The sequence below is a fragment of the Cataglyphis hispanica genome, chromosome 7, assembly GCF_021464435.1.
Source record: "Cataglyphis hispanica isolate Lineage 1 chromosome 7, ULB_Chis1_1.0, whole genome shotgun sequence".
Classification (NCBI taxonomy): Eukaryota; Metazoa; Arthropoda; class Insecta; order Hymenoptera; family Formicidae; genus Cataglyphis; species Cataglyphis hispanica.
Genome location: NC_065960.1, coordinates 639,091 through 663,491, shown reverse-complemented (window position 1 = coordinate 663,491; position 24,401 = coordinate 639,091). Strand labels below are relative to the sequence as shown.

Here is a 24,401-nt window from a genome sequence, read left to right as displayed (position 1 = left end):
GATGAGTCTGTTACGAATAGACCAGAATTTATTATGACGGAGATCACATTCAACGATAGATCTAAACTCTTGCTAGCAGTGGTATATCGACCTCCGAACTCGAGTTATCTAAACAAGTTTTTCCAATCATTTTTGGATTTCCAGGTAGGCTATAGGCACATGATCCTAGGAGACTTTAATGCTAATATGAATCAGAACACCTTTAATAGCCAGCAACTTGGCTCCTTTATCTTTGAGTCGAGCTTATATCTGATGCCGTTCAGGTCCACTCATCATCTGAGAAACTCCAGCACGCTGTTAGACTTGTATATTATCGATGATAGGAATAAGTTCAAGGAATTTGGTCAGTGTGGAGTAGCATTTCTATCAGCATGATTTTATTTTTATAAGGTATGGGATTAAGCTTCAGCATTGTCATGGGAAGCTTATAGTTTGCAGGGATTGGAGTGGCTTTGACGCAGCATCCTTCCAGTCTGATGTTGGTAACATCGATTGGACTGACGTGTCGGTTTCGGATAACATGGATGAAAAGATTGATATTTTTTGCACTAAATTACTCAATATTCAATGCGCATGTTCTTCTAAAACAATGATACTTCAGGAATTTGCCTGCCCCATGGTTGACTGATGGGATCCGTATGGTGATGCGCGATAGAGATCTGGCCAGAAGAACGTGGCGCAGACACAAAAATAACGTATATTATGATCGATACAAAGTGCTGCGCAACAGGGCGTAAAATCTTGTGCATTCTGCAAAGCGCGAGTATTATGTCAACATCTTCAATCGGGAAGGCAAGGCATCTGAGGTCTGGGGCAGGTTGAGACATCTAGGTTTTATTAAGCCCAGAGACACCGAAGGGCGTCTTTCGCACTCTGTTGAAGAGCTTAATGCATTCTTTGGACATAATGCGGAACATGCTGATGGAGGATGCTATGTGGAGGATGGCTCTTTGAGGGATATTCTTGAGCGAGATTTTGATGACGGAAGCTTCCACTGAATTATGTAGTGCCGCGGGATATCGCGAGAGTGGTTTCCAGGGCCAAATCAAATGCGTTGGGTGGAGATGGCATCTCCTTGAGATTGTTGAAACTGACAATCCACTGTACACTGCCTATTTTGGAGCATCTATTCAATTTCTCCTTGATGAATGGTGTTTTCCTGTGAAGTGGAAATAGACTCTTATCTGTCCGATACCTAAAGTCAGGAATCCTACATTGATGCAACATTATCGACCAATATCTATACTTCCTACCTTGAAGGCGTTGGAGCGATTGGTTTGCGCGCAGATTCGTGTCTATCTTGAGGACTCTGGCTTATACGATCCATGTCAGTCTGCTTATCGGAACAACCACTATACGCAAACTTGTCTGATTAGGATGCTGGACGAGGTGAAACATGCGGTTGACCGAAGGATAGTCACTGTGTCTGTTTTCTTATTGTATAAGATATTGGAAACTAAACAACCAAGTCTTCTGCACTCCAATTTCAACTGTAAGATCGCAACATCCGACCGTGCCACTAGGGCTCCGAGGGATATGCTATTTCTGCAACTATGTAGAACTGAATTATATAAACGGTCTTTTAGACTCATGTCGGCTAGGTTTTGGAATGGTCTCTCTCAGTCTATTAGAAGTGCGACGACACTGGCGAATTTTAAACAAAAGTTATATTCGCAGTTGCTCGTCTGTGCTTCTTCATGATTGGGATATAAATTGGGATGTTGCTTAGTATACTATTGCATCTCTCTCTAGCATGCCTTAAAATTGTTAATTATAAATCACATTTATGCATAAACATTTTCTTTACATGTTTAAGAACATTGCGCACACATTGTAATTTTAAATGTATTTTTACTTTCTTATGTATTAGTATTTATGGCGCTTTTGTCCCAGAGCGCTTTATAAATAAACCTTTCTCTCTCTCTCTCTCTCTCTCTCTCTCTCTCTGTCTCTCTCCTCTATGTTATTATATGTGCAATAAGTTTTTATCAATCTTTACAATTAGATGCAGTAATAACTATTATCATTTTATTTTTAGCCTCAATTTTTGTTTCAGCAAAGTTTTAATTTTTATTTATTAAAAATATGGTACTTAAAATTTTTTATTTGATATCATACACAAGACTAGGCTAAGTTTGAAACTGTTAACTATTTGACTGTCTTACCTCTTTCTTTATTCAATTATGTAATAGAGGAATAATGTTTCAAGATTATAATTTAAGAACCAATTATAAAATACGTTTTTTATATATTAAATAATCTAATCTGAATTAAATTAAATATGAATGCTAAATAACACTAACAGAACAGCATAACTTGTTACTTTTGTAATAGCTGCAAACATGTTTTTTTTTTTCTTCGTCAGCGAGCCCCCCTAAGTCGTGGGCCACCCCGCATTGCGGACCTTGCGAGCCCGGCAGTTACGCTTCTGCGTATTTATTCTATTTAGGAGTTTTAATTCCCTCTTTCAACCCAGAAAATAGAGCATGCTATGATATAACACGACATAAATCGGTTTATTAGACAGATAATTAAAATTTTGATTACATATTTAATTAAAAATTATCCGATTTATGTCGTGTTTGATGTTATTTTAATCGCAAAAATCTTATTAATCTATTAAAATTATTTTTAAATGGATAAAATGTAAAATATAAAAGTTTTATTTTCTGTAGTAAGATAATATATATTGGTGAGATACTATAGATAAAGGAAGCCTCGCGGTAGAGAGAAACTTCGGAACTCTTTGATCATGCATCTTCTCGCTTGCTCTTCACTCGTTTTCGCTCTCGTTTTGATGACATCGGAGACTTTTCTTTATCTATAATGATTTATATGAATTTAAATATCTTATGAAATAAAAACTAAGACTTTTATTTCTTCTTTTACCTTTTTGAAAGTAATTATAATGGGAACATGAGATTTTTACAGTTAAAATGACATCAAATACTATATAATTCGGATAATTTTTATTTAGATAAGTACAAAATTTTTTGATTTACATTTAATTGAAATTCATCCGAATATTGTCGTGTTTGGTGTTATTTTAATTGCAAAAATTTTATTAATTAGATCAGTAAAATTACGCGCAAAAAGATAAAATAAAAATATAAAAATTTTATAAAAGTTTTTATATATTTAATAGATGCACTCCGAAGTGCTTGATGGAGCAATCAGGGTGAAAAATTTTGGTCTTTGATGCGAAAATAGCGTAGCGTACCTGTTATTATATAAGTATATTTTCTAAAGACTTATTGTAATATTATTAATTATCTTATTGTTTTAATTATGCTTATGTAAATTTGTATGTAATAGTTTTTAATGTGCATAGGTGCGTACTAAGGCATCGAATCGAATTTATAAATTAAAAAATTAATTAAATTAATAATAAGTAAAAATAAATTAATAATAAAAAACTATAAATTAAGAGCATAATTTGATTAAAATGCATGATTTCCTAAATGCTTGATACTTTTGTTCCAAGAATAAGAAAAAAAATAAAAATAATTTATTATTGCAGATATTTTCTACATTATATTCAATTAAAACTAAGAAAAATTTATTTTAGGAAATTTATTTCATTGCACATGAGGATATAATAAAGAATTTTAAATAAATATTTTAAATAAATATAATTATTAAATACTTTGTTGCAAATTTGCTAAGTAAAGATTGAAAACATAGTTACTGCATTGGCCGCTAGCTACGGTATGGTGCTGAAACCAGTGAAAAATGCCAATCTCACCTTAATCCGGGCCTTTGGCTATCTGTCTATTAATCTGTGATATTAGTTATATACAATACAACAGCTAACACTGTTATATTAGTATATATCATTATGATCATACATAATCATTAAAATATGAAAGGTTTTAATCTCTATAATCTTATTATAATATTTGGTGCTGTAAGAGCAATGCCGTATTTTCAAAAGTTTTGAATAGAAAGTCATATAAACTTTAATAATGGGTAATAATGGGGTTTACTTATAACTTTAGGCCAGATTTCTTGACTTACGCTTACTGCTCCCCTCTTACTGCTCGCACCTTAACAATACGTCGTCGAACGCTTGTAAGTAAGAAGCGTCATTTAGTCTCAGGAACATGCGTATCAAATGTAAAAGCATAATACTCTAGTAAAAAAATTTTCTTTAAAATTTTTCATTCAATATTTTATTTTGTATTAAGAATAAAAATAATTATTAATCTATTTTTAATTACATATATGCTCTCTAACAATTTAAAATTTTTGTTTTATTCAAAGCTTTTCACGCACTGTTACATATGTTTCTGAGATTAAATGTTCCGCTCCTTAGTTACGAGCATCTAGCAACGCGTCGCTAACGGTCAAAGCGCTAGCAGTGAAAGGGAAATAGATGTAAGTAAAAAAATCCGGTTGAAAGTTATAAGTAAATCTTAGCACTGCTTTATAAGTATCAAAATATTTATTATTTTTCTTATTTAAATACGTTAATTTTAATATTCATATATTAATTAATAACATTAGTTCGATAAGTAAATAACTTTAAATGACGTTATTTCTATGACGATAATATGTCGTCCAAAATATCACGTCTGTGTTACGTCATTATTTAGTCGGATGACATATATAACGAGAACTTATCTTAAACTGATGTCTTAATGACCTTGCATTACTACCTGAGAATTGATATACGAATATTAGGTTCATTTTTTTGATTATCAATTGACTTACCGTCAAAATTTGATAACCAAGAATGCACACCAGAGAAGTAGCTCCGAAAAGATGAGCCAACAATGTTATGCTAAATGCCTTCTCTATTGATTTCCCCATCCTGAAAAACTTTATGTTATTTAGACAGTAAAATTACATTTTGGTAAATGTTGAAAACACATCTTATTGATCACTTTTTAATTTTCATATACTTGGTGCGTTCAAAAGATTTCAAAATTGATTTTTTTTTAAATGTTTTAGTGGCACTATCTTTGAATCAATAGAACTAGTAGCAATCTTTTGATATTTTCCACATTTTTTTATTGCATTATGTGCAACAGTTTTTTAATAATTCACATAGAAAGATTGCTTGTTCGTTTTGCATTTCAAGACTGAAGCAACAGGCCCCAATCAAGTTTTGTTTTAAAAATGGAAAAACGGCGATGAAAACATCAAATCATGCGAAAAGCATACGGTGTGATTGTCTTAGTCATGCAAAAGTATTATGATTTAACTGAAGAAAGTCGTAAGACACTCGAAGATGAAGAAGAGAGGGACGTCTCTCGATAAATATCACAGATTAAGACAATCACGATTCACGATAATTGCAGCAATACAAAACTAAGAAGCAATCTTTCTATGTGCAGTTTTAAAAAATTATTGTACATAATGCAACAACAAAAATGTAGGAAATGTCAAAAGGTTGGTACTACTTATTAGTTTCAGTATTGATTCAGAAATAGAGCCATTAATATCTTAAAAAAAATCAGTCTTGAAACTTTTTAAACGTATCAGGTATATTACAATTATATTATAAATAAAATCCTAAATTATATGAGCTTTGAATCATGAATTGCAGATTTTTCTAATTTCTGAGATATGATACTTTAAAGTATTGCATTTTTATTTCTGATAATATTCAATTTTTCGTACTATGTGTTATTCATGCCTTTTTGTTGACATTTTTGTTGACATTTTTGCCTATGCTACCTCTTTTGTTTTTAGTATGATTGTTACACTCACTTCTATATATTATACCTAGATTATATTGACAGCGATGTGACAAGTGAAGTCAGGGCAATCATTTACAATTGAATAAAATATACAGGATGTCCAAAGTTAGTCGCATCACTTGTATGCAGATAGAGCAGGTGAAACCGAGGAGAAAAATTTTTTACTATTTTGTAATTTTCGTAATAGTTATTGAGAAATTAATTACAAGAGACTGATCAATTCGCGCAAGTATTAGCGTACGGCAAGAAAGGACGGCCCCATTGGTATGTGATTACTAGGACGAGAATTCAGAGTTATGTACTGCTCGTATGTAACCATTATCATTTATAGAGCGCTTCTCCTAAAATTTCTTTACGCATCTCGCGACATTTTTGGGTTGTCTTTTTTAGATAGAGCAGATAAAACCAAAGAGAAAAGTTCTTTATCATTTTGCAATTTTCGTAATAATTATTGAAAAATTAATTTTAAAAAATTGACTTATTCGCACGAATATAAACGCACTGCGTTTATATTCGTGCGAATAAGTCAATTTTTTAAAATTAATTTTTCAATAATTATTACGAAAATTGCAAAATGATAAAGAACTTTTCTCTTTGGTTTTATCTGCTCTATCTATACATAACGGCTAATTGACTCCGAGTATTCTGTATATATATATATATATATTGCGACGATTTTTTCCCCTCGCGGACCGTTGAACGCGGCGCGCGTCCACCATCGCGATCTTTCCGTCGCGCGGAGACGGAGAGATGTTACGTTGCGCCGACGAACGGGAATAAGATTCGTCGGACGGGAGATGCGGGAAAAAGAATCGTTGTCAAAAACGCGAGGCAGAAGGAAAAGATACACGCGATGGGAAGAAATAGGGTGGAAGATGTTCCGCGCATGCCGTGACGAAATCTTTAATAATTTGTGAAACAGTTAATTAGGCGCCAGATACAGTCTTTCACGTATCAATTCGCTAAATTCGCAAGATAGCTCGAAAAAGACGCGAAAAAAAGGAGTATATTCCGTCGCGGACTAGCTCACCTAACGGCAGAGGGGCAGGGCGTATGTTGAACGGACGCGATACTGAGGCAAGAGGCGACAAAGACAGAGTGACAGATACACGCAAAATGAAAGTAAAGTCGTTAAGCGTAACAAGAAAATAACAGATTTATTAATTTTGAAGAGTTGGGTCCGGATGGATAGACAAAAATATGCAGTGAATCGCGCGGATATTCGGCGACGATAAATTTGCGAAAACAAGATTGAATAGTAGAGGCAACTTAGCGCCGCGGAAAATATAACGTCGGGAATTCAAGATTGGTCGGACCGGTGCCTGAGCGCAATTACGCAAAATCGATCGTTAGATCCTTTCGGGTCGATAATTTCGCTCCTTATTTTAGTACGCCCACATGCATCCAGTGTAATCCCGAAGCATACACTGCGCAAATATAATTTGCAATACTTTACAATATTTCGTACAAATCGCGAGATTTCTCTATTGCTCATCCATTTCAAAGCATATAATTCGACGGAAAAAGAATAAAAGAAATATATCCGCGCGGGATACACTCACACTTGACGGTTAACAAATTAAAAAGAAATACATAATCGCGAAACACGCTTACATTCAACGACAGACAACTCACGCCTATACGACTTAAACGCTAGACGGGCGAGAAATTACGCGACTAATGTATTACGCATATTTCCGATCCGCGATCTCCAGAGAAACGCTGCATGTTTTATACGGCACGCAATAGCGACTCGACTCGCGGAAACCAATACTCCGGATGTTTCGGAGCGCAAACCGCTTGCCGACGCGATCGTTCGCACTAGAAATTACTCTATTTCCTATGCGAAAGACATCAGAGTTTTCGAGCTCGGCTCGAACGCGAAATGGCTCCAAAAGGACGATCGCGACGGCAGAACGGCTGACTCCGATCGCGATCGCGTGTGGCTAATATGCTGGGGCAACCTCACCGGTAACGGGTCTCTCGTTCGGGAGGGTCGACGTCGTCCTCTCTCTCTCGGTCCCACCGAATCCTGCTTCCTTCGTGGTTGCCGGGATTCCTCGCCAATCACTTGCTTGCTCTTGCTCGACACAATTCATTACTATACGATGCTACGTCTGTCTAATTCGGACGTCCGCGCCAGATATCTGTCCCGAAAGCTACGCGATCTAGAATCGATAGCTCCGGACCAGCCAGGGATGTGCACCGGGGTGCATGTTATCGCGACCAATAGCGTGACAACGTGTTCGATTGCGGCCGGATGGCACGCTCATGATCATACTGGGGGTGCGCGCATCCCCAGGATCGCGATCGATTATTCTACGGAGTCCCGTGCAAAGGACCCTCGGAAGGCCCCAACCGAGCGTCCCCAACGGTGACAGGGCTATAACCTCCGCTGATCTCTTCTCCTCGTTCGCTACGTCTCGCGGCGACGGAACTTCCTGGGACCTTTTGGGGAGACATTTCTGCGCGGTTCTGTATTCTGGCGCGAGGATTCGTCCATCCTCTCGCTTCTCGCGCCTTACGCGCTCTTCGGATTCGATTGTCGGCGTATTTCCCTCCGTCTCACGTCCTCCCGCAAGTCGCCCCCTTGTCTTCCGAACTGTCTTGATTTGTTTACTTACGGCTGCCTTCTTTCTCCTCCGATCAGGCTTCCAAGCATAACGTCAAGCGAAAAGAATAATAAATTAAAATAACGAAATTAAGTCGAACAATTAACGCCACTCTGGAAATTCGGTACGGCTTTCGTTATTTGCGACTGGCGCGGGCGCGTATCCCGTGCTCAGCGATCGGGGAGAGATCCGGCGGACGCGCGCGGAACGGCAACGTCGCAATATATATATATATATATATGTACACATATATAGGTGTCTAGGATGCAAAGCATTGTAGACAACGCTCGTGAGTGGCAACACAGTAAATTGAACAGAAGAGTTTTTTTTACTATTTTGCACTTTTCGCAATAATTATTGAAATATTAATTAAAAAATATTGGCGAATGAGTACGTGTTTTGCGCGGCTAAACCGTTGGATGTACGCTCTAGGCGTGTCAGCTGCGAGTTTCGCAGTGTCGCACGACAACAAAAAGTTTGACCTCGCGTTTTAGAGCTCTCTGCGCATCACATGTATGTATTTCTTTCACTTTTTGTTGTGTGGCATGTCTCAATTGGCATCTCTGAGTCTACTCCGACTCTCGTTGTGAAGCTAAACTTTTCGTTGCCATGCGATACTCGTTTGCTTCCCAATATTGGAAAATCTACAATTTCCTTTTTGCTAATATTTGCCCATTTGTCGTTTGCAACCCAGTTGCTCGTTTATCCACGAAGGTCATGTTGAAATTTTAGTTTATCCCCTCTAGTTTAAAAGTTATAGACAAATCAATTTTGGGATACTTCACATACGGACATATATATACATAAGTATATACGTACATATATGTTTATAAGTATGTACTTATGTACATACGTTCACATATGTACATACAAAAAGCCTTCACTTGCACACAATACTGGACTAATTGGACACCGTGCTATTAGACACATAAAGTTGCGCATTATTTGATTGGACACATTACATTTGCACACCTTTATTTGCACACCTTTATTTGGACACATTTTTTGCGCATTGTTTGATTGGACACTGTTGCTTTTAGATATACATATAGATATACATATTTTAGATATACATATATATACATACATACATTTTTGATAAAATTTAAAATATATACACACATATAGAAAACTTTTAAAATTTTTTGAAATTTATTATTAACTATATTTTTTAAACAAACATCTGTTACAGTTGACAAAGTTCGTTTAGCTCGGATCTACAATAGGTGCAGTAAGCCTTAAGTCATAAAAAATTACAACAATTGATTATTCTTCTCACATTTGATTGTAATTGATCTTCAATTTCTTATGGCTTGAGGCTTATTACACCTATTGTGGATCCGTGGTTTACACACAGTTTATTTGCGCACATTTTGTTTACGTAAGATTTGTTTACGCACAGTTCGTTTACGCACAGTTCGTTTGCGTACAGTTCGTTTCCAGATAGCACAAGGATATCCTTAGGATATCCAAAGGGCATCCAAGACATTTATGTAGGATATTCTGAAGTTGTCCCATTTTAATCCTCGGATCTCCTCTGGATGTTTTGAGGAGAAAAAAATGATAGCCGATATTAGCCTCTGGAGAATTCAGGGAGATCCTGTGAAACATTCTAAAAATTTCTATGGTATATGTTAGGGATTTTCGTGCATTTCAGGAAGCAAATTCTGAAAATTGCGACCTGTTATTTATTGCCAGTACTGAAAATCTAATACTGAAAATAGTTCACGTTCTTTAATATTTGAGACTTTCTAGTCTACATGAACATTTTTTATTTTTTCGGACTCTTATTTATTCGATTTCTAAACAATCCAATAGCTGAATTTTCTATGGGTAAAACTTCTGTTTAGGGGAGACAGCACCAATGACCTTGATCTTAACTCTTAAATAATCTTAAATCTTAAATAAGTTGTCAAGGTTATAATCCTGAATAACCCCCAGGAAATTTTGGCCGTCGCTCATTGTTTATTTAAAAGTTATGGCAATTATTCAGAATTTACGGCTTCACCTGCAAATGAGATGCAAATTTTTTTGATAAAACTTTTATACTTAGAGAATAATGTAAATAACAATTTTTAATCGGGGGAGGTTCAAAAAAATGTTATTAACAATAAAAGTTTGAAATATACCAAAGTACATGCATGGATAGGAAGCACGCGCACGCATACGCGTGCACGCGCACGAACACACACACACACGCACGCACGCACATATACATACGGGAGGGGAATTGAAAGAGGGGGGCCTTCGACCCCTTTCCCGCACCCACCTCATGTGTGTGTGTATGTGTATGTGCACGCGCGTGCTTCCTGTCCATGCATATACTTTGGTATATTTCAAACTTTTTTTGGTAATACTTTTTTTTTTGGACTTCCACCCATTAAAAATTGTTATTTACATTATTTCCTAAGTATAAAAAGTTATCAAAAAAATTTGCAGCCCATTTGCAGGTGGAGTCGTAATTCTGAATAATTACCATAACTTTTTAATAAACAATGAGCGACGGCTAAAACCTCTTGGGGGTTACTCAGGATCATGACCTTGAATAACATATGTCAAGGTCAAAGTTATTGGGGCTGCCTGCTCTAAACAGGAGTTTTACCTTCCTATGTTTGGGATTGCATAAAAAATTAGACTTAAAAATAATTACATCTTTAATCTTCTGCAAGTTGCTCTTCGCAAGATTTATATAATTCTCTTGATTGAAATTCAAATACGAGATAGACGCATCGCGCGTCGCATAGTGGTAAATAAATGAACTAGCCGCTAAATACTATTTTTCGTGAAATTTTTGGCATGTTGCGCACATTTCTCATAAAATGTTAAATATATAATAATTTTGGATATATGAAAACGTGCGCATCAAATTCAATTATTAATATTAAACAGAATTAATGTTATCAACTAATTGCCAGATAACACATGTAGATATATCCTCTGGAAATCCAAAGGGCATCCAATATAATAGACAGAACAGATATCCTACAGACATCCAATGATATTTATAGGATATTAATAGGATATTTATAGGATATTAATACTTGTTATAATAATTAAGATTTATAAATTATGTTAAATAGCCTATATAACTAAAAGTAGTTATGTATATTACATTTTCATAACATTTTTATAAGGTATATTTATAAATATCCTAATACGTCCTACAAATATCCTGTATCATCCTGGATTTATTCAGGATGATCCTGAGGATGTCTTGTGCTGTCTAGGATAATATTTATCATTTCTAAATTATGTTAAATAGCCTATATAACTAAAAGTAGTCATATATATATATATATATATATATATATATATATATATATATATATGTATTAAATTGTCATAAAATATATTTATAATAATATCTTAATACTTACAAATGTCCTGTACCGTTCTGAACTTATTCAGGATGATCTTGAGGATGTCTTGTGCTGTCTGGGTTTATATACTATTCGCTTGCGCACTGTTCATTTGCGTATAGTTTGTTTGCGCACAGTTCATTTATGCACAGTTTGTTTGCGCACAATTCGTTTGTGTACTTTTTCATCCATACAATAATTGTGAGTTAGACCTTGTTTCACGCATGTAAAGTATATGCGTGGACACAGTGGATTACCGGCATTCCCCCTTCTATAAGGAGTTCTATTTTCAACACATATAACCTACCAAAACCAATTTCTGATTTAAAACTAAAATTTATGTTCGTAAACGAATTGTGTGCAAATAAATTGTGCATAAACGAACTGTGCGCAAACAAACTGTGTGTAAACAAACTGTAACCACTATAGCAGACATATATTAACAAAATAAAGTTGATAGTAAATTTCTAAAAATTTTAAAAGTTTTCTATATATATACATGCGTGTGTATGTATTTCAATTTATACAAAAATATATATGCCCAAAAATAAATAGTGTCCAATTCAACAATGCACAAAAAAGATGTATCCAAATGAACAATTTGCAAATGTAATTTTCAATCTGACGGTGCACAATTTTATGTATCTGATAGCACAGTGTGCAATTGTAACATGTCCAATTGTACTGTACGCAAGTGAGTCTCTCCCCATACGTACATACGTATAACGCACACAATGATTCGTTCCCTAAGATAAGAGAGGTACACTAATAGAAGGATAAAGAAATATATCCATAGCCCCATAGGTGTACTTCTATATACTCCCTTTACATACATACATTTTTAAAAATATGATTGTTTGATTTTTGGAACATTTTAAACACATTGATATAGAAAACTGGAAAAAAAATTTGTCACGAAAATAAAGGAGCAATTAATAAATGAATGAACAGCGGATGTGCAATATATTTAAGTTAGAAAATCATATAATTTGCAAATATCTTAACAGATAAACTTTCATGAAAACCTTCTCATATAAATAAAAGTAGGTGATAAAAGTCGCAAATTGCAAAAAAATAAATAATAAAGGCAAACATTTCTGTCCTCGATTAAATTTTTTTCACAGTGATATTATAAAAAAGTGGTTATAAATAAAAAAATACAAACGGTCAAGCAATAAAGAGAAAGTGTTAAATATATATTGCTAACACTTCAAAGATATGTCAGTATAGGATTGAGATTCATTATCCACCACAAAATTTTACTCAGATCTTGCGGGAGGAAAAATTGAAGTCAGACAAACACCTAAAAAATTAACAATGATTGAATAATAAGAATTAAGGTATAAATTTATAATTTGACGCAACTCACCAATGAAGAGTCCGTAGTAGGCGTAAAATCAAAGCCAAATCTTGTATAACAATAATGTTAAATTCCATTGTTAAAAATATTGATCTACATTTAGCTTACGCTTGTCTTGATAATCTGAAACGGTTCATCAAATACATAAAAATATATTGCCTTAATTAAGTCACAACAACATGTTCAATAAAATTGATTGAAAGAATTGCAGCGCTACATTGGCCAAAATAAAAGGTTATTAAAAATCCGAATAAAACATCGTAACTCAATAAATAGATCTTGTTTTCAGAGTTCTGTGATAACCGAGCACAGAATTAATAAAAACTATAAGTTTAATTGGGATAATAGTATATAGATTTTAGATAATGAACCTTGTTACACGAGAAGACTCACTTTCGAAATGTTATCCATTAAAAAATAAAAATTTGGTTTAAACCTGCAAGGTAACACTAAATTATTCAATTCTTTGTCCTTACCGATTATCAAAAAGATCAATAAGATTTAAATTTATCGTATTTTACAATTTCAGCTTTATGTTTACTTCTGTTTGCCTTGTTGATTTCATTTGTTTTCATATGTGTTTGTCTTCCGCGCCTGCTCGGCAGCACAAATGCCAATTTTAAGACGTTATAAAACGCGACCGCAGAGTTCATCACATGTACGCGGTTATGTTTGTGTATCCCTTCTACTATGATTTATCGTGTGGCGCATATTAAAATTGGCATTTCTGCTCGGCAGTTTAATAGCGTTTTCCAAAAGAAAAACCTCGCTTGCATTGACAACGCTGAGTGCTTAAAACGTATTTCATTGATAGTATTAGTGAGGATGTTCTGCACAGGAGTGCTGCACATTTCATTGCGAATGAAATACGCTTTAAGCACTCAGTGTTTCCAGTGTAAGCAAGTTTTTCCCAATAAAAGACGCTATAAGTCTTGCTGCGAAGCGTTACTGTTATGCGAGTTATGTATAGTTTTGATTTTACGCCTACTATAAACTCCATCGGTGAGTGGCGTTTTTGTCAAACTATGAATTTTCTTTTTAGTTCTCATTATTACACCATTGTTAAATTTTCAGACGGTAGTCTGACTTTAATTTTTCTTCTCAAATTCTGAGTAAAACTTTGTGATTGATAATGAATCTCGACCTATGCTGACATGTCCATGAGTAATAGCAATTATTTGACATTTTCTGATTTTTTATTGCTTGACTGCTTGTATTTTGTCTATCTTATATTTATATACCACTGAAAAAAGTCCAGTCGAGAATAGAAACGTCTGCATTCATTATTTATGTTATTTATTTTTTGCAATTCATATTTTTGTTATTTATATAAGAATGCTTTTTATGAAGATTGATCCGTTAAGATGTTTGTAAATTATATGATTTTATGACTTGAATATATTGCACGGATATCCGCTATTTGCTCCTTAAGTCTATTTTTTAATTTTTGTTTTATATATTAACATTTATTGAAATATTAAATATGTAAAATTATATGTAAAATATGTAAATATTAAAAATGTTAATAAATATAATCTCTGTTTTAATTGATATCTACTTTATAAATAATAAGTTTTTTTTAAATTTACGTTAAAGTTAGTTGGATTATTTATTGATTTATTTAATTCTGATCTGATTTACATTTTATCTCATAGAGTAATGATTCATAGGTTTTATTCCGAAGATGGAATCAACCGAAATAAAATCAAATTGTGCAAAAATTCAATAAAAGAATCAAACTTTTGTAAATTATTAAAATTTAATATTTTAATCATGTAATAAGCATTTTAAAGATTTTTAATTGAAAATTTTTGCAAAAAAAAAAATCTTTTGTGACTTCAGGAATTTGTGTGTGTATACGTGCGCGCTTTATCTTTCCTTATTAAATATATAATTATTAAATATATAATTATATTTAATATAATGTATAATAAGTTTACCGTAGTAGCCGTATATGCATCCGCACCACATGTCGCATTTCGCGTCTGCAACTGAGGAGATCGGAATTTATATTGTTAATGCGCGAAGCTAAAACTGACATTTGTCCGCAAATATGAAAAACAAGGGTGACCATAATACAATCAGCTGCGCTTTGCCCGAAACCACTGACAAAAACAAATGGTAATTCTAAAGCGTAAGTAATCATGTAAGTACGCATGTTCTCGACTGCATAAAATAGATGAAAGCGATACGGCAATAAGTAAATTACTTGAGTCATGTTTTCATTTATTACTATTTTAGGGAGTCCTGAAAAAATAATCAATTATATTAGTATTAATTTCAAAAGAAAAATTGTACAATTAATAGGGGAAGATATGATTAAACAGGATACACGGTAAGAAAAATGCGTGCAGTATGCTAGCAAATTTAAATCAATTATGTTTGCATTAGGCTTGTGATTTATTTGAAGAATCTATTCATAAAAGGCTGGCAGCAAATTAATAGTCAAAACCGAGCAAAATTTGAACACGCACGCAATATGACAATTCAGTGGCAAAAACCAAGCAAGAACTGATGGCTACAAATTCTACTCGGTTTCTGCAGTTAATCTGCTGTCAAATTATGTCAGTAAGCTCCGTCGAAATTCTGCTCGTAGTCTGTCGATATAATCAAAATTAACAAACTCTGTATTAAATTTTTAGCTTTTCTTAGCTAAAAACTATTTGTAGCAAATACTTGACAAAATCTGTTTAAACAAACTTGACTGACTAAAGTAATATGAAGAGGTAAACATAATTTCTTAAACTATTGCAGCACAATCTATTGGTAATTATAATAATCATAATCATTCTGTTCTATTTCAGTTAATAGAATGTACTATTGTCAATATCATGCTATTTACAGTCGTCGAAAACAGATATATTGTGTTTTCTAATTAAATTTTTTTTTAAGAATAAAATTAAAAAATTATATTTTTTACTTTATTATTAAATTTAAGATATTATCTGCAGCTTGATCTGCAATGTATCGGATAGTAATACTTGCCTACTTTTCTTAAACTTACTTTTTATTTTTATGTTTAAAATATGTTAAAATTTTTTTTTTATGTAAAAAAAGTCAATAAAGAGTTTGTTTTAATAGTAAGTCTCATAATAATAAAAAAGTGAAGAACTTTTGCTTTTATTTTAATGCTTGTTTCATATTACTACTCCACTTTCATATTTTGCAATGTATTATCAAAATTTTTATGTTTTTCCAATAAGTTTATTTTTTTTCTAATAATACATGTTAAGAGATATATTTGCTAACACTATTGACGATCATTAGTGCAATAATTATATTTTAAATTTAAGTATTGTGTTTAAAATTAAAAAGTACATATTATCATCTTTTCTTCTATTTTTACAATACTTTCAAGTTTAAAAATTTATGCTGCTTTAAGAATGAAAATAATTTTCTATATTAAATTAAAACGTCACTTAAATATGTTCTATATTAAATTAAAACGTCACTTTAATATGTTGCAGAGGAGGTTCTTCTGAGTAATTTCTCACAAGAAATAAGTGGGAAACGGCATTAGTTTAAGAGACATAATAAATTAAAATTTCACATTTTGAATGCGTTTTCTCAGATTCCAGAAAGTAATATTAGAAAAAGTGAAATTTGTGTACATTGTATTTATTGTAGAGAAGACATGGAAAAAGTATTTGTTTCATCTCGCAGTTCGTTAATAGCTTTCAACATGCAACTACACGAATTTGTGAATTTTAAATGGAAAAATTATTTACTGATATGTGGGCGAAGAAGGAGTGGAACCCCTCTTTTTGCACTTCTACTTCAACAAAAATCTAAACTTAATCCAACCCAACTTTACTTTTAAAATTGAAAATAAGTTTTTATATTTTATAAACCAAAATCTCCCACTTATTTCTTGCGAAGAATTATTCAAAAGAATATTCCCTGTAACATATTTAAATGATGATAAAATCAGAGTATTGCCTTTTACGCAGTTTTTAATATACTATTGATATACCTATTTATCAAAACTGCATGTAAATGTAATATTAAATTATATTGTAGAAAAATTATTACGTGCAAATTTTTGAGGTTTATAACATCTTTGATATTTTTTATTGCATGCAACAATTTATATGTAGATGTGCAGAAATGTGTGTAAATTCTTAAAAAAGACATTTTGAAAATATCTTCTTCAAGATATATAGCTATATTATTGTGTTTCCAGATAGCAAAATATTAACAATATATTAGCAATATAACAGCAAATTTAATTATAACTTTGCAGCAGATTCCGAATATGGAGCAGATTCCGTTTATGTGCTGCGTCCTTATTAAGCTTAATTTCTAGCAGCATATCTTGCCGATATATCATAATAGTAAGAATGCAACAAAAATCAACTATTATTTGCTATTATATCGTTGCAATAGATAGTAGCAATATTACGCAAGGTCTATTACATCAGTCACTAACGGCAGAAATGCAGTAGAAATCAAGCATGCTTTGCTATCACATTGTGATAGTAGAAACCATAGACATAGAAATATAGGGACTGAGCATATCATTGCGGGGGGGGAGGGGGAGCCACTGCGGGAAGTAAATTGTGCTTAAATTTGATTGGCTGTTATATCGTATAAGTTCACGTCAATGATACTTGTGTTGGTGGCTGTCAAACTGTGACGCGTATTTTACAACAGTATTTGTTTATATGTTAAAGAAATTTGTCAGAAATAAGATATATAAATATATAAATATAATATAAATATATATATATATATATATATATATATATATATATATTTAACAGCTTTAAAATGTACATATAAAATGTACATAATAAAATATATTAAAGTTAAATATATTATAGAATTAAAAATAAAGAATAATATTTATATTATAATTATATAATTCTAATTATATTTTATAATTATATAATTATATTTGATATTATTTAATATTTAATATTTTTTATTTAATATTTAATAACATTCAATTTTTATAATAAGTATCGTTAATTTTATTGATTTATTTAATACACTATATTAATAAATATAATATTTAACAATATAACATACATATAATACAAATCAATCATACAACACATAACACAATATATTAATAAATACAATATTCATTAATACAAGATATAATAAAATAAAATACAACATATATATAATACAATATATACATATAATATATATTCATATATTATAATACATATATAATACAAAATATATGTATACATATAATATAATACATTATGATGCGTCGTTTTGTCCTCTAGATCAATATGTAGTAACGCCAAATGCTCGATCCGCCACAGTTTTTAAAGTCCGCTTAAAATTTCGTGTTCTCGGCTATAGAGGGCGTATCTGGTTCCCTCATAACGTCACGATGCCATTACATCTTTTTGTGCGATCCGAGACAGTCATAATAAAAAATTTTGTTGTAAAAAATTTTGGATTTCAAGAAGAAAATATGATTTCATCGTCAGATGAATCGGTGAGAAGTTCACGAAAACGGAAAAAATCGATGAAGGACTCTTTTTTAAAGAAACTATGTCGCTTGGAAACCGAATATAAGCTATCTTTTTCCAGTGAGAAGATTCGGCGAGAATGTTCGAGATCTCGTTACAATAACGCTCAAGCAGAGACTATTCCGACAAAGAGAATGACGAGCGTGTCGCTGAGGAATATAGATGAGCGTCGCATTCTAGTCGAAAACAGTCAAACTTGATGAGGTGAACAAAGAAACATTTAGAAAATTGGTCCGATAAAGGGAGCGGTGAGCGTTATCTATGAGATGCGTCACGTTCCAGTCGGTCGTACTCGGGTTCGAGCGAATCAGAGTCATCGATGTCAGCGAATAGAATCGATAAAGAAGGAGAACATCAGTTAGATATATCAGTGAAACAGCCAGACGTCGAAGGGACGGATAAACCTGTGGAACTTGACGAGTCGGTGCTGGGTTTATTAGAAGATGATCCAGATAAAGATAATCAAATCGGTCCCGATATCCATGTAGCAGTAGCGGAATGTTAAGATAAAATTTTGCGAGATGGCCTATCGAAAGATCAGAAGCGTGATCTTCAAGAGAAATATCTAACAATAGGTAATTGCCGTCTCACTAATGCGCCAAAATTAAATCCCGAGGTCAAGACTGCCTTGTCTACTTTGGCGATTAAGAAGATACTTATCAGTATCTGGCTCAAAATCAGCTAGGCTCAACGCTATCGGCGCGGCATTAACGGAGTTGTTAAATGCGGAGAAAACTAGCAAGCGTACCGTCGACATATCAAAATTTATCGAACGCCTTGTCGATGCAGGCAGGGTTCTGTCTGACTTGCATCATGATATGTTTAAAACAAGAAAATCATTTATTGTCCTGGGACTAAATCCTACTGTAAAGCATATTGCCGACGACTCTTCGATCGACAAATGGCTGTTTGGCGAGAAATTTTCTGACAGTCTTAAAGCGGCAAAGGTTATGAAAAAATCTTTCAAGGATTTAGTTAAACAAGGTAGTGGGAAGCAGAGAAATTTTGAAACTCGAGGAAAAAATCGTAGATTACAGTCATCACGATCGAGACAGGGCGGATATTCGAACCAGCGTCAATCCGGGAAATCAAATTAGCACCATCCCTCCGGGATGAGTCACCGGAACAGTCAACGGAAGGGACAGAAATCGAGAGATTTCCGGTCCAAGAACAGTCGCTAACACAAGGATTAAACACGGTGAGAATTGCAGGAAGAGTGAAATATTTTCTTCCTGCATGGAAAAAAAATTGACTACCGATCTATTTATTTTACAATGTGTAAAAGGTTATGTTATTCCGTTTGAGAGTAAATCACTTTCGCGACTGAAAAGTATAGAACTAAGATTAACAGCACATAAAATGCTTGCTTGTGAGATTGGTAAATTGCTTGAAAAAGGTGCAATTTCTAGATGTAAATTCAATAAAAATTAATTTATTTTATACTTTTTGGTCGCTAAACCTAACGGTGACATGCGATTTATTCTTAATTTAAAAGAATTAAATACATTTATATCGTCGCCTCACTTTAAGACGGAGGATAAAAAGACAGCTATTCGCTTAACGCGTAAAGATTTATTCATGGCGACATTAGATCTGAAAAATTCCTATTTTATGATTCCTGTAGAAAAATCATTTCGAAAATATCTTCATTTTAGTTTTAAAAACAAGTTGTACGAATTTAATTATATTCCATTTGGTTTGTGTACAGCTCCTTTCGTGTTCACTAAATTAATAAAATCAATAGCTCAAAGTTTGAAAGCAAAAGAGTTTTTGTCAGTATTTTATCTCGACGATATTTTCTTGTTTGAACAATCAACACAAGAATGTCGAAAAAACGTTAAAGAAACCAGAAAGTTATTTAGAAACTTTAAGTATGATTTTAAATCTAGAAAAATGTAAAGTCGTACCATCAAAACAAATAAAATTTTTAGCGTTAGAAAAAACAAACGGAAATTATGATAAAGATATGATAATTTTGGAAAAAAATAGTACCAGATTTAGTTTGGTGGATTGATAATATAATGTGCACTAATCCAATAAGAGACGAACAGTTTGAGGTGGAAACATTCAGCGATCCCTAACTGGCTGGGAAGTTGCCTGACAACGAATAAACACATGATTTTTGGTCAGGAACGAGAGAAACATATTAATTTTCTCGAGTTAAAAGCTGTATTTTATGAGTTAAAATGTTTCGTTGAAGATAAACGCTCGTGTGAAATTTTACTGCGCATCGATAATACAACAGCATTGTCTTATATAAATCGCATGGATAGTATTTAGTTTCCGAAGTTGTCGAAGCTAACAAAAAGAAATTTAGCAGTGGTGCGAAGCGCGTATCTGTGGATTTTTGCTTCCTACATTAGTTCTAATGAGAATATGGATGCAGAGGAAGAATCGAGAATTGTACAAACCGAAACCAAGTGGGAATTAGCTGATTGGGCTTATAAGGAAGTAAAATTGGCATTCGGGAAATTCGATATAGACTTGTTTGCACCACATATTAATGCAAAATGTAAAAATTTATCTCTTGGCACAGAGATCCGGAAGCGTGGGCTGTAGACGCGTTTACTGTACCGTGGACTGATTTATATTTTTACGCTTTTCTCCCGTTTGCAATTATTTTAAGAACAATTCAAAAGATAATTACCGACAAGGCAGAAGGAGTTTTAATTGTACCCTTTTGGCCTACTACTCAGTCGTAGTATCCTCTGTTTAAAAATTTACTGGTAGTAGACCCGATTAATTTTACTCCTAAAAATGATTTATTAATCGATAATTGCAGACATCATCCATTACAAGTGTTGCTTTCCCTGGTTGCCGGGAGATTATCAGGCAAGCGTTTATCTTAAAAGGCGTTTAAGATTCGATCCCAGTGATGATGGCGTCATTATCAGAGGGAACGATTAAACAATATCGAAAATCTTTAAATTTATGTGGATTTTTGCCAAGATAAAAAGATCTGCCCGTTTTAGGCTCCGTCAGCGAAAGTTCTCGAATTTTTAACACGTTGTTTAAGCCAAGTTAAATCATATGGTACACTAAACTCATATAGATCAGCAGTAGCATTAATCATCAGAGAAGAGATAGGGCAAGATCCGAGTATTAAAAGATTTTTTTGCGGTACGGCTCATTTACGAACTCTAAATCGGAAATATGAGGAAATCTGGAATCCAGACCCAGTGTTATGTTATTTAAAAACGCTTTGACCCCACGAGAATTTATCGTTTGAATTATTAACTAAGAAATTAGTCATGCTGTTGGCATTAGTTACTGCTCAAAGAATACAGACACTTACAAAAATAAGAATTAGTAATATTAAAAGAAGTGAAACAGAAATAAGGATAAAAATAACAGATCAAAAAAAACATCTGGTCCAAGAAGGACAAGAACTGTTATTACTACTGCCGTTTTTCAAAGAACAACCACGGTTATGTGTAGCAACGATTTTATGTCAATATATAGAACTCTCGGCGCGGATAAGAGCTGAGAATCAAGATATATTGTTATTGACGCATAAAAAACCGCATCAGGCGGCGACAACACAAACAATTACTAGATGGATTAAAAGTAATGGTCGAAAGTGGTATAGAAATAGATATGTTCGTTACACATAGCACAAGACATGCGGTTATGTCTGCAGCATTTCGAAGGGGTACAGATATCGATGCAATTCGGAAAGCCGCAGGTTGGACGGTAAAATCAATCGTCTTTGCACGATTTTATAATCGGCCTGTAATAGAAAATATGAGTGTAGCAAATTCTATTATTAATGCAGTCATTTAAATCTGTTACAAAGTTTATTATTATTAGTCGCTTATGATTTAAGAATCGTTTATGTTCTAAAGTTATATGTATACTTAAATACGTTCAAATACAAATTGCATTAAATTTTAAACAACTACATATTGATCTAGAGGACAAGACGACGCAGCATAATTATATGATCAAACGAACTTACCAGTAAGTAATGTTCCATCGTGATTATGCTAGACATCTTGTCCGAATAGATCAAACTCACCTTCTATTCCCAATTTTGATCTATTCGTTATACAATTAGTTGACTTTCAAATATAATGGCGTCGTGACGTTATGAGGGAACCAGGCACGCCCTTTATAGCCGGGGGCACGAAATTTTAAGCGGACTTTAAAAACTGTGGCGGATCGAGCAACTGGCGTTACTACATATTGATTTAGTCAGACAAAATGTCTAGCATAATCATGATCGAACATTACTTACAGGTAAGTTTGATCGTATAATTTTTCATTGATCTTTATATAAACAGTATATGTGCGCGAATGTTATGTTTGAACGTGCGAGCGAGCGTGCTCCCAAAAGACGCGAAATGAGACGGCCGACGGACAGACACACCCGCGAGTATCGAGACGCGATTGATTCTACGACAAATATGATATGTACACTGCTTACAAGATTAATTATACGTGTCATACGACTGTAATTCGCTCGCGGCGGACGAACAGCGATAAATCGTCTGTCTCGGAATCACTCCGGTAGTCACACAACGGCACTGAAATATACGACTATTTCTATGAACGAAACCGAATTTCTTCAATCACCTGAATAGCGTACACGCGTCGATTACTCTGAGCGGAATGAGCCGAGCTCGGTTGTCGGCTCACTTTTATAAGGTCGTCGCCTACTCGAAGGATCCAGAAGATTCCCGAAATTCGCTCATTTCCGCCGACAGTTTTTAGGTGACTTGTTTGTCACAATTTCATCTTAGATCCTTCGAGAAGAGCGACAGTGTTTGTTGATACCGCGCGTTTTCGCTCGGTCGCAGAAACGCCGCCTCGCATCGCGCGCGCGGCGACGACGCGGTCGCGCGGCAACAACATGCTAAGTTCGAGATTGTTGCAATCTCAAACAGTATGAGTTTGTTAAAAAGTGACATTGATTTTTAGATTTATTTATATTATTTAAAGAAATTTTATTATTATTATTATTATTATTATTATTATTATTACTTATTACAAAAATTAAATTACATTATATAGTTTTGAATAATATAAATAGATTTAAATGTCAGTGTCAATTTTTCAATAAATTTATATTATGTTTCAATGAAGAATATCTATTGTATTAAGTGTTATATTTTATTTTATTATATGTTGTATTATTGTATTATATGTTGTATTGTTAAATATTTATTTTATATATAATATAGTGTATCAAATAAATCAATAAATATTATTAATATTTATATTATATTGAATGTTATTAAATATTAAATAATAATATAATATAATATAACTTATTAATTATTAATTATTATACTTTATTATAACACAATTATTATTACACTTTATTATTATATTTTATTATACTTAGTTATTATACTTTATTATAACATAATTATTATACTTTATCTTTAATTCTATAACAAATATAATATTATATTTTAATATATAATATATTTTAATATATTTTATTATGTACATTTTATATACATAATAAAATATGCATTTTAAAAATGTTAAATTTTATTTATATATTTGCAAATATATAAATATATATTTTATATATTTATGTATTTAGATATTTTAATTTTGATAAATTACTTCAACATATAGACAAATAGTGTCAAAATACCTGTGACAGTTTGACATCTGCCAACACGAGTATCATTAACATAAATTTGAGCGATATAATGCACGCATCAAATTTAGGCACAATTTACTTCGTCGCATCGTCCCGCAGTGACTTCACTCTCCTCGTCTATCCCAGAAGTTTATGCTCAGTCTCTATTTTCTATGTCTATGGTAGAAACATGGCAAAAATAAAGAATAACTTATCTATCTAAACACACGATGGTATTTCATTTCAAATCACACGCAATAACAGCGAGATAACCAAA

The 24,401-nt window shown here is 33.0% G+C and overlaps 2 protein-coding genes across 2 annotated transcripts in view; one reads left to right on the top strand and one right to left on the bottom strand.

The window, feature by feature from the left end:
• LOC126850757 (probable multidrug resistance-associated protein lethal(2)03659) overlaps positions 1 to 24,401 on the top strand; it is a 209,410-nt gene that overhangs the window by 32,741 nt on the left and 152,268 nt on the right.
• Positions 1 to 24,401, bottom strand: part of LOC126850951 (odorant receptor 10a-like) — an 81,487-nt gene that overhangs the window by 49,899 nt on the left and 7,187 nt on the right. The window contains exons 3-4 of the mRNA XM_050594441.1: positions 14,977 to 15,283; positions 4,714 to 4,813 (exon numbers count right to left, since the gene is read on the bottom strand). Of these exons, the coding sequence (XP_050450398.1) occupies positions 4,714 to 4,813; positions 14,977 to 15,283 (407 nt within the window). The remainder of the gene's footprint in view (positions 1 to 4,713; positions 4,814 to 14,976; positions 15,284 to 24,401) is intronic.